General features: G+C 35.3%; 1 protein-coding gene across 1 annotated transcript in view; it reads right to left on the bottom strand.

Moving 5' to 3' along the window:
- The window catches only part of LRP1B (LDL receptor related protein 1B), a 264,021-nt gene that overhangs the window by 75,590 nt on the left and 176,261 nt on the right, over positions 1–12,170 (bottom strand). Inside the window, exons 59-61 of the mRNA XM_026040854.1 lie at positions 3,181–3,369; positions 2,290–2,438; positions 163–256 (exon numbers count right to left, since the gene is read on the bottom strand). Of these exons, the coding sequence (XP_025896639.1) occupies positions 163–256; positions 2,290–2,438; positions 3,181–3,369 (432 nt within the window). The remainder of the gene's footprint in view (positions 1–162; positions 257–2,289; positions 2,439–3,180; positions 3,370–12,170) is intronic.

Genomic DNA, 12,170 nt, shown 5'->3' with positions numbered 1-12,170 from the left:
TGGGAAAACAAACCATACTGCAAAATAAAAAGGTTTTAAAAAAAATGCTTCCTAATGTGTAATATAAACAGATTGTTTTACATATATATATGGATATATACATACATATATATATATGTATATACATATATATACACGGATCCAAATGCAGAATACACTTACGGCATTCCTCAGGCTCATCAGAGCCATCTCCACAGTCATCAACAGTGTCACATTTCCACCAGAATGGAATACATTTGTCAGTTTTGCAGCGGAACTGTGAAAGAAAAGAAAATGGGAAGAAAAGTTTTGATATGAACTTTTTTTTTTTTTTAACACGAACAATATAATGATTGTTCCATTGATCACCACTGACTGTTGATTTTATAAAATATCCTTGGAGATATGTTGCAATGAATGATACAACTCCTGTTGATACAACTCCTTGTAGCTTCCATGATATCGCCGCACTGATTCCTACTTCAACCGATACAGGCTTACCTACTGCATGATTGGATCCTTTACTATAACACTCAGAGAAACTACTTCAGATAGTCTTTGCAGGCTGTTGAAACAGACTTTTATTCTTTTTCCAGATAAACTGAAACACATGCATTTAAGCAGAAGGGTCTTAAGAACGCAGCTGAGAATCTGTAGCCTGAGAGACCGGCATATCAACCATCTAATAACTTCTCGCCAGAAATGGTTACCAATGAATGGGTGGTTAATATGGTGATCACACCACAGTAGCAATTGCAATTTTAATGCATCATCTGAAGAAACAGAAGAGCCTTAAAAATTTTCTTACAGGAGTATATTTTTGGCACTGATCTCTCTTCCACTGGATTATAAAATAACCACTTTCCAAAACTGGATGAAGAGACTTAATAGGAGACCTAAAAACTACTATTTTAAATTGCAACTGTCTGTATTCAAACAGCTATTTTCTATATAATGTCACTCTCCTTCTTGGCACCCAGATGTGGTAAAATATTGCTCCTGAAGGATCCAAGATCCAGAGGATCCATCCTCCAGCTCAGACTACTACCAGTGAAGAGTAGAGGCATTCAATCAATTTGCTGTTAGCATCTTAGTTCACCATGGAGTAAGTTTACATTTCAATTTGATGAAAAAACCAACMAACAAACAAAAACAAAAAAAAAGAAAAAAAAAAAGGTTGTGGTTATTTCTGAGAGAAATCTGAGAAACTGGAAATGGGGAAGAAAAAAGATTACGTAAAAAAAAAAAACATTCTGTTTTACAAATTCCTTCTTTGTTCATCACTTAATGTAAAGGAATAAGCAGTGAGTCTCAACAGAAATGATGTGATGAAGAAATTAAAATCACATAAAACACTACCTCATGGGCAACTGAAGAAGACAGTGGGAGGGCTTCTGAAATAACAGTATTAGTTATATGAAATTATACATCATTTTAAAACATCAATGATAAATTAAGATGACCACTGTCTCCTTAAAATGAACAGTAAAGCCATTTCCCTAATGAATACAGGAAAAATGCATCATGATGTAGGGCGTCATAAGGAGTCATTAATACACATTTAGTGAAGCTGGACATCTAGAAAAATTACAGATTATAAAAGCCAAATGTACTATTACAATCTTCCTAACCTAATTGTCTGAGTAAAACAGTGCAAAGCCTTTTATTAAAGGAGTTCTCTGAGAAGAAAGAAATGTTCTATGTTCTAGCTAATCTACTTTATATCTTCAGAAAAAATACCAAATACTAATATCAAGTAATGGGGAAGCCACTTCCCATTAAGAATTCAATGTTTCAATTGACATAATTGTTAAATAATTGCATCTTTCATCATTCCCCTTTAAGCTACTGGGTTCTATTACACAATCCTATGAACTCAATCTAGTAACTGGACTAAGTCCCTTTTCCAGGGGGACTGGAAATAGTTTGACCAGCATGAACACCCCCAAATCATTTTTATACATTCTTCTTTATATTCTTACACCTCATATTTTATAAAAATATATTTTCAAAGCAATTGTTGTGAGCTTAATTTTATTTGTTCTTATGACAGAAACATTAACATTGAATGGGAACAAATTCCACTTTCTCTGGAAAATAAAAAGGCATTTCACAAATCTGCTTTCAATTATCAATCCTTCAGAGAAAACACCTGAAACGTCAGACGCAGACAAAGGCTACCTATGCCTTTGACTCTTCARTTCCTTTGACCTGATGCTTCCCATTTCAGAAGGATTTTCTTTCACCAGRATTCACTATTGTAAACTGAGAGAAAACACGGCGTAGCACAACTAGTCCCCTGCCACCTACCTGACTGGCAGTGCAGTTTGACAGGCAGGTCTTGTTATCCGCAGCAAGGTAAAAGTTGGTGGGACAGGCGCAAGTATGCATCTTCTGGGGGGCTAGAAGACATAAATGGCTGCAGCCACCATTGTTCACGGCACACAGATGTTTAGATACTGTGGACAGAATAAAAAAAGAATATCATCACTGGCTTATAGAAAAAAAAAAACGTAAATGACTGTTTTCTACTAGGGCAACCAAAAATCCCTTAAGAGGCAACCTTTTCCTTTACTTATAAATTATAAATTCCTTTTTTGTTTGTTTGCAAAAGTTAATTATTACTATATATATAGATTCATGCACTGAAAGAATGGAAAGGAAAAAAAAAGTATCTTTTTTGGTAACAGGACAACAATTTGCTAATCTAAATCAGTCTTTTTTCAGTTACAATTAAAACCCATGGACAGTGGGAGACTGGGCACAACTGTACCTGAATTCTCTGACACTCAGTCCAGCAAATATTTAACAGTATTTTTCTGTAAGTATTAACACTCCCTACCTCTGCAACAGTACCATTAAATGTTTTTGTAATATATTGTTTCCACTTCAACAGCTGGTAACTTGAACCATGTTGTCATTTTACATTTATGTACTTCTGGTCAGTATCAGTCAGTATAAAAAGATCTTTAGATTAATTTTGAGTCCAAATTTGTATCTTGCCACTGAACGAGATGCATTACATTTGTTTAACAGCATCAAGATTTACAACATTAATGACAGATTTACGCTTACTGTTGTTAATCTGAAAACTCCAAAAGCTAAAACAAAACAAAAATGTTTTTGAACACATAACCTTCTGTTAAATAAGAAACCACCAAGCGAAATGTGCAGTATGGAAAGCACAGACAGAATAATTACCATCAGGTTGCCTGTAAGAATGGTACACCTGGATGTCCGTTATGGTATGCCATGAATTAATCAGGGATAGCCTCTCCAATCCAGAGGTTTTGTGGGCACGGCTGAGCGATTTGGTTTTCCCATCACTCCAGTAGATGTAGTCTTCAAACAATGTCAGTGCAATCACGCCAGGAATRTCTTGATTAGGGACTGTGAGAAGAGATGCTGAGATTAATGCTCGCTCTTGGAAGACTGCCAGTTAAAATATTCCATACCGCATGGGTTGACAGAGACAACTACTATACAACGCCTGGAGAATAATTGTCATGACAGTGTGTCAAGCCTGGAGGGTTCTTTATTACCAGTTACGATAAAGACGGATTGGGTACACAAGCTCGGCTTGCTGAGCACTAGTTGGCCTGACCAGTATTTCATGTTTCATGTAACAAAAATCGCCTCCAGATTCTTAGCAACAACATGCTAATTTTTACATCAGTRTGTAATATATACATGTATAAAACTTAATTTAGCCCTTATAGAAGGCCAGTGTTCATTTTCTGTCTTTAGGGTAGAGAAGTTACTGCAACGCATCCAAAATGCAGTCCATGCATCTTTAAAGGTTCTAGAATTAATGGCTTTTAAGTAGATTATTAGCATTTCATTTTGACATAACATACTGACAAAGTAGAAATGAAAAAGCAGCTTTAAATTAAAATAAATAAAACAAAAAGATGACTTATTTAGGAATATAAAAAGTAAAGATACTCATTGTTTTAATATCACAAAATATCTCATTAGATTTGTGAAAAAGAAAAGAAATAAAGGACAAAAGGGAAAGAAAGCCTTCCTCATCCTCCTGTATACTCTTTTGCATTTAACTACTTACTCCTGGTAAATGTAAAATTAAATCTACTGTTATTATGTACACAACTGTAGCCATAAACGTCACAGGAGAAAAATCCAACTATATCAGTCAATTTATACACGATAATCTCTTCTACCACTGAACCAGCCTAATTACTGRTAGAGCTGAGAGAGCAAACCAGAGAAGCTGAGTCTGCCATTTTTAATGAGTGGATCCTTGACACCCTCACCCTTTTTCCTTTGATGAACGCAGCTTCATGTTTCTACCTGGATAGGACTTAAATGAGGTTGGCACCGATGAGCTGRTTATTGCTGTCCTGTTCCTCTTTCTTCGAGGAAAGATTTCTTGAAGTATCATTATTTTCACRTTTGCCAAGGTAACGATTCAGGGACAAGAAATTAAGACCACAGGAACTACAAGTACAGCTAAGTCCATTACACTGATTCTTTTCCCTTCTGGCTGACATTYTTTTAAACCAGGATATATCAAAATAAATTGCATGAACAGCCTCTCAGATTCTCTGGCCCAGAATAGCCAAAGGCTAGAGCAGGGTTCATCTGCCCACTGCTAGACATGTATGAATGTGTACAAACACATATGCACACATATATTCACCCAATCATATAGAACACCCGGTTGTATGAACTACAATTCGTTAATTGTATCCACACTCTGCTGTGAACTGAATTAATTCCCTTAGTGAAGAAAATAGGCTATAGACTAAAAAATGGTATACAACTCCTACTGAGGTTGGTATGGAATGTGGGCGCATTTCTAGTACCGAGAGCACTGCAATGAACGTGTAATCTTGCACTAATTCACAACTATGAATAAGGAGTCACAGCCCATCCTTTTTGGTTTGCTGCACAGCATCTTTTGAGAGATTCTGCAAGCTTTGTGTACATATTTGAGGAGTTCAAGTATCTTGATATTGCATAGGAACGGCATGTAATATATAGTTGAACCAGCTGAGAATATTTATTTTTATATCCTCTGCTTACTGATAGGTTACAGTAATAAACTGYATTAACATATTTAAACATACTTGCCATTTGGAAAAAAAATAGAAATTATAATTATGAATGAACTCTAAGTCATTATCTGTGCACAAAAACACCGTGCAAGAGAAATATCTTTTTGTTTGAATCACTAACATCCATATTGCCATCCTTACGTCCAGAAGCCTAGGTACATTAAACAGGACTTTTATTTTAGGTAGATGGTGAATATTCTTGGAGTCTCTGAGTCATATGATTGAGTCACAGCAGAAAATTTAAAAGACCACCATGGATTTTAGGAACACTTGAAATACAACAAAATTCCCATTGATCTTAGAGAAGACTTTCTAGTGAGAAATACAAACGAGACTGACAGAACAAGATAGAATAAACAGCACAAAGAGAAACTGCTACTATTGGAATGAAACCCTGAAGCTAGCCATAAAGCTATTTATTTTTCTTTTGCTCGAGTTCTGGGAAGCTATCTATTCATATAAATTATGACCCTTGCTGCTGCTTTCGACATCAATTTAAGATGTCAAAAATATCACTCTAGTACTTCTAAATAAAACAAATGTTCCTTTTCCTCTGCCTGTATTCTCTTATTCTTATCATAGCTGAGATCCAAATCTGAGTAAATAGGCCTGTAAATTCCTTAATGCACATGAAGAGGATTTATTAGGAGGGTCAATTATCTTGATTTGSTCTTCTGTAGCATTCCCCACCAATGAAAAACACCTCCAGCAGTCATTCTTTTCTTTGACAATCCAATAATTATAAGTAGGCAGTAAATCCTGAGTATAGATATACGAGTAAATGCTTGTTTTTCTCTCTATTTAAATCTGTGGGTTGCCACAGCGAAACAAAATCCATTCAGAAATCAAAGTATGCAATTTATCATAGCTTTAATGGATTATGCTTACATCAAAATCCAGATGAAACTTTTTACTCATGAATAAAAAAAAGATTCAGTAAAATACCATGTGCTGTTTCAGTTCTCTTATCACACCTTATTAATAGGTAAACTAAGCTAAATGGGTGGGATAAAATGATAAATAGTGCAATCAGGACACAGCCTTTCTGAAAAAAAAAATGTTGACTGATTCAAGTAYACTTTTCTTTGATTACTTTAAAGCTAATTCTGTAAGGGGTAAGTTGAGAAGTTGAAATCTTATGATCATCTGAAAAACAAATCTGCAATGTAACAAATGCTATACTCGCTTTTTCAGGTTCTTTAAAAGAAGTAGGACAGAGTACATGGGCAATTGAATTGCTTTCTAAAAATTTGTCTTTCCATTATCAAAGCATACTGGGTAAAACCAGAAACTGGTTTAAAAGCTCTCAGAGTAAGCTTGTAATTTGTTCTGGCACTTTCTGTATCTGACCTCTACATAAATAAAGAGCTTCATTCTCCAGAATAACTTAACGAAGAGAGCAGCATGGTGCTGCCTCAAGGAACAGTGAAGTGAAATGAAGTCTCTTGAGAGTGGTTCACTTCAAATGGGTATTTGACATGGAAGGCAAGAAACCRAAACTCCATTAGAAAAAAGTATCTTCTTTTCATCAATGCTGCTAAATGAACCCTCGTTCCTATCAGYCCTTTTTATCATGTGAGTTTTCTCTTGGAGCCTTTGCTGTGAAGGACATGAAGCTGGTGAGTGTAGAAATTAGTTCTTTCCTATACTGCAGTGAAAGAGGTTAAAGGTAATTCTGACCTGAAATATTACAGATTCTTTTCCATTATTGATAAATCCACTCYGGAACCCAGATACATCTGTTTATGCTGTTAGCATTTACAGCATTTTCCTTAGTTTGACTATGACTTTATCGATGAGAAAATGAGGGGAACAAATAGTGTGCAAAATGTTCTTTGTGGAGATTATCCTCTAAAATTTTCCTCRCTGATGAGTTTTAAAGAACAAATTCTATTTCCTACTCCAAGGCCATAAACAGGGAATACCATCTAACTCAGGATTATATTACACGYCGATAGAGGACAGCTCCAGGCTGCCAGGACAACGTGCTTAGCCCACAGCAAGTTTCTCAGTAGCTTTATGACACYTCCCTCCACAATTAACCTAATTCCTTCATTGGGCAAAGCTGCTTTCAGGTGGAGATGAACATATTCCCTGGAGTGGATGGAAGTCGGTATGTTACCAAAACTGAAGTATCTTTGTCCCCAGAATACAAGAAGCAAGAAAGCAGTTGGTTCAGTGTATGCCCATCAAACCATGGTCATGTGCAAGGGGCCATGGTGTGCTGCSCGCTCTGCTGCCATAAGAGGAGACTCTAGCCTACACTGATCCAAAGCATGAAGAAACAGTACTATAAATCACTCATTTCCTCAGATTTTTTTTTGGTCTTGGAGCAACTTTAAAATATTAATGGGCTCCTGCAGTAAAGTCAACTTGTCATTAAAAAAAGTTCAACACAAACTTGATCAAAGCTCTTTACAGATTTTACATAATTTAGAGCTGTAAGAGCTATAAATATTTCAACCATGAAACTAAGAAAAAATTATATAGAAATCTAYCAAAGAATCGATGAACAGCGTCTATGTTAAATAAGAGTTTGAATATATTCATAAAGTAAAAMAAATGTAAAATATACACAATATCAGTAGATTCAAATATTTTTGTATGAAATTCTCTTTTAAGATGATCATAAAAATTAGTGTACCTTTTTCTTCCAGTTGGTATATCAGTAAGAATAAAGAAAGTTACAGGTATAAGTCATTTAATGGCAGCTAATGCTGATTTATTTGCTGGTTGAGRAGTAGTTCCACAGTAGCCGAATTGTATTTTGTCTCTTTCCATTAACTTTTAGTATATTGTAAAGAACAGAACATCAAAATTGTTGTCATGTAATAGGTCATAAAATCTAAAGTTCACACTGAATGTGAATGACAAAAAGAATACAAAATCATAACGCAATTTTACATTTTATTTTTGATGCAACAGTAAAATAGTCTGTCCTCCTTTTCTTCTTTCCCTTTGAGAACATCAGTGTTTCAAGCTTTCCAAGATCAGATGTAGTAACAGCTATAGATTTACCATAAATATTGAGAAGAGAATGTTGACAGGGGATCTGATTAATATGTATAAATCCCTGAAGGGGTGAATGTAGGGAGGAAGGCGCCAAACTCTTTTCAGCAGTGGCCGAGGATAGGACAAGGGGCAATGGGTACAAGTTGGAATGCAGGAAGTTCCACCTCCATTTGAGGAAGAACTTCTTCAGTGTGAGGGTGACAGAGCCCTGGCACAGGCTGCCCAGGGAGGCTGTGGAGTCTCCTTCTCTGGAGGTCTTCAAACCCACCTGGAYGCCGCCCAGTGCCCCGTGCTCCAGGTGTGCCCGCTGGAGCAGGTGGGCTGGACTAGATGATCTCTAGAGGTCCCTCCCACCCTTAACCAATCTGTGATTCTGTGAAATRTATTCAGTGGAAGAAACACCCACTGTATTTTCTCAGTGTTTCCCTTTCAGGAGAACCTACCTGTGTTGCTCATCTGCTTCTTCTGAAGTGACATACACTAGCTATGTACTGCAATACTAGCAACTGACTTCACATATTTTAGTTTGAATCAGCTTTAAACAGAAAAGCAAGACTGTTCTCCTTACTGTAGCAAGCACTGAGAAAATGGACTAGTTTCTGCAAAYTGAGTAAAAACAGTTTAGAGCTATAATTATACGTACCTCTGCTTTTACATTATTACCTATCTGAAAATATTTAATCAAGATGTCTACATGCCAATCCATTAGTAAGAGTAATATATACTGTTAAACACAAAAATTACATTAGCCTGACATGAAAGGTCAGATCTAGACCAGCAAATTCAGGAAGAATTAAATAGTTAGACATTTTAACACACATCCATTAGAACTGCTGTATTAATTTATTCCAGTATTACCTATCTATTCAACAGATTTTTTCCCCTYTAAGGTTTCTCATAACTATGTCACACTATGGCCTCGGTGAAGCATTCAAAAATTGGGCTGACGTATTCCCAAGCCTTATCTGCATCTCAAAGCATCCAGCAAAACGAAGCCACTGATTAACAAACAAAATACACCCTCTACTCCATAATCTACTGGATAGCGCTCTAGCAGGCCAAATAAGATTTTCTTAAGAGCAGAGTTTATTACATTTTTTTTTTTTCTCTCTCYCTGTTGGGGCATCAAACCCTGAATACCTGAAGCCATTTTTTAAAGCATTTTCTCTCTCTTTCTCTTTTTTTCCTCTTTCTCAAATGAAGAGATCTTCATTGTCTTATGTCAAGGACAGTTCAATCAGAAAAAAAGGTAACTGCCCCAGGTCTCGTTCTCCGTCGTAAAGGACCTGCACGCTGGATAGCTGCTATGGCTGTCTCGCATTTTGCCATGATTTTCATCCAAGAATGAAAACAATGAGAACAAATGAAAAATGAGAACAAAGTCACATACTGTCATATATGTGATAAAAATATCTGCTTTTACCTAGTATGGATTACATTTCCCTTGTATTTACTAGGAAGTACTGTGTACTTCTGATATTCATTCTAAAGTATAAAAACAATAGCAAAATTAGCAAGGTTTCACTTCAAGGTTGGAAAAAAATAGCTATTCAAGATTTTGTAACTACCAAACATGTTTTCCACAGTGTACTAAAGTGGAGGTCAGGTCAACYCAGCCTTCACTGAAWCATAAGCAATACTCTCATTTTATGYATCTCTGGAAAATACTAAAGAGCTTAACTGGTATTATGCAAAATAAAAATGATTTGTACAACAACCTCAGGCCRTGACTTTCAATAAACGCTTCTCTACAAACTATACTTAAGACAAGGTATAGTRTTTCCAAAAGTAGAAGCAAATAAACTATTAACTAACAATGGGCAAAAAATATCTTGTTGTCACCTGTTGAATCTGTGTGCCAAGGAAATACATCCTTRAGAAAGAACTTTGTTGACTTCTAACCAAAAAATGCTACAAAAGCACCTGGACTTTATCATTTCCACCAAGGTTCCCTTTTCTTTGGTGCTCACTTTTCTAATCCTGCCCAGGCAAGCTGAAGCTGTCTGATAATTTCACCTTCTCAAAACTAGCTTTTATTCAGAAAGAGATGTGTCCCTTCACTTTACAAAGGGAAGAGACTGTGACACTGCAGTGCCTTGGTAAAAAAATAATAATAATAATAAAAATATATATATATGTGTATATATATATATATGGCAAGAATATTTCAGTCCTTTTCTTACTATATATGTATACATATATATACATATATAGTAAGAAAAGGACTGAAATATTCTTGCCATACATTAGCTCAGCTAAGGGCTGCCCGTGGCTCCGTTAAGGGACGTTTCACCTGACTCTCTTCCCTTAGGGGCATCAAAGGGGTTTCCAGTTAGGAGTTGCAGCATCCAGAGAAAGAAGATTTATACTGGTGAGGAAGCTGTAACCAGCTGTAGCATTTGGTATATCACTCTCTGAAGCTCTAATTTCCTGAGCTGCAAACAACATTTTATAGCCTGTTTCCTCACCCTCCGCTTTAAATGGTACTTTCAAACTTAACGTTCTCATCAAGTAGTTGGTTTTGAAGTWGATAAACATAAACTATCATTTATGTATATTTAATTATTTTTGCCCAATAACCTGGATTAAATTAGGCCTAGCTGTATGACCTTGTGTGTGACCATTTCTGATAACATGTGCATGCATACACAGTTCTTCCTGTGAATGTAGTATATACATCCAAATTGGAGAGTAGAAAATTAAAGTACTAGCATTAAGTAGTAGGATACATTGCTAGTCAAAAAAAAAAGTAATTGAAATAGTTAAAACTAGTACAATCCTATAACACTGTTTTAAAAAAAAAATATTTTTTAAAAAAATAATCAACACAAAAGTTGTCATATGTCCCAAAATATATGAAGCAAGACATTTGACATTAAGATAAAATCTAAACATTTCAAGACGTAGGTGGTAGTCAAGCATTAAATATGACTTAAAAAATAGTATCATGAGAAGAATAAACTTTCAAAAAGCTTCCACCATCACTACATAAAGTGCAGAGCATTCTGCACTCTGCTTTACTGAGGATAAGTTACTTCTCCCCTCCTCTTTTTATTGCTTTATTGAACTGTATTTTATGTGCACATTTCTAGCAGCTTTCTGATAGAGGGAACAACATGGAAGCTAATGCCTATGCTTTAAAATTTGTGCTGGAGCATTTCTAGCACATATGGGAACTTCATGGACTTCACCAGCCATTGCCTGCCAAGCTTTTAATGAGAATATAAAAAAAATTATTTTCAGTTGCATATAATCTAACCAAATTTTGATGTATTAACCCTGAACAATGATCAAAGACAGAGAAACCAACCTGTTGTCAGTCTTTGTGCTCCCTGAATTGTGCAACTTTGGAGTAACACAATAGAAAGAATTGCCTTTAATATATGTGAATCTATGTATTTTTCCCTAATATGTCATTAAAATAGACATAATGCAATAAAATAACCAGGTTTAGAAGGACTTGTGATCTGGAGATTTTTTTTGTGAACAATCATGAAAATGGAATCTCAAACCCAACAATAGAAGTCAGGCAACTACAGTACTGGTTTTTGCTATCAGTAGTGGCTATAATGAACAACGTTACAGACTTCACACAAAGTAGGAGAACATTTGTTTCAGTATTAGAACTGAATATTGTGTATTTCTCATCTGCCATTAGAAATCCTCTTTTCAGATTTCTCTAATTTTTCAGCTGTGAATACTGCAGCATAAAATTATATGAAACAATGTTTCTGCAATTTGTTACATTACTTTTACACTGAGGTAATTTCATAAATAACTGGATTTATATGGTTCTAAAACTCAGAAGTTCAGAATTGGAGAGAAATATTCTTTCTGTACCTAAAAAAAAGTCTTAAAATTTGCAATATTTGAAATTTCATAAGCTAAATAGTAATAATAATAATAAAGTAATCATCTCAAACATTTGAGTCAGGCAGAAGCCAATTCCAAAGAAGACAAATTTTTAAATTAAGATATTGTACAGAAAAAGTTTCTCTCTGATAACTATATTTGCACTGAAGTAGTCATTTACAAGTACTCTATTCATTCACGGTTCAACACTTCATTGCTTAATTTTCACGCCCATATAAGATGAAGCAA

The sequence above is a fragment of the Nothoprocta perdicaria genome, unplaced genomic scaffold (assembly GCF_003342845.1).
Source record: "Nothoprocta perdicaria isolate Ctin4 unplaced genomic scaffold, notPer1 scaffold_27, whole genome shotgun sequence".
NCBI classification, from domain to species: Eukaryota; Metazoa; Chordata; class Aves; order Tinamiformes; family Tinamidae; genus Nothoprocta; species Nothoprocta perdicaria.
This window is presented reverse-complemented; position numbering and strand designations above follow the sequence as displayed.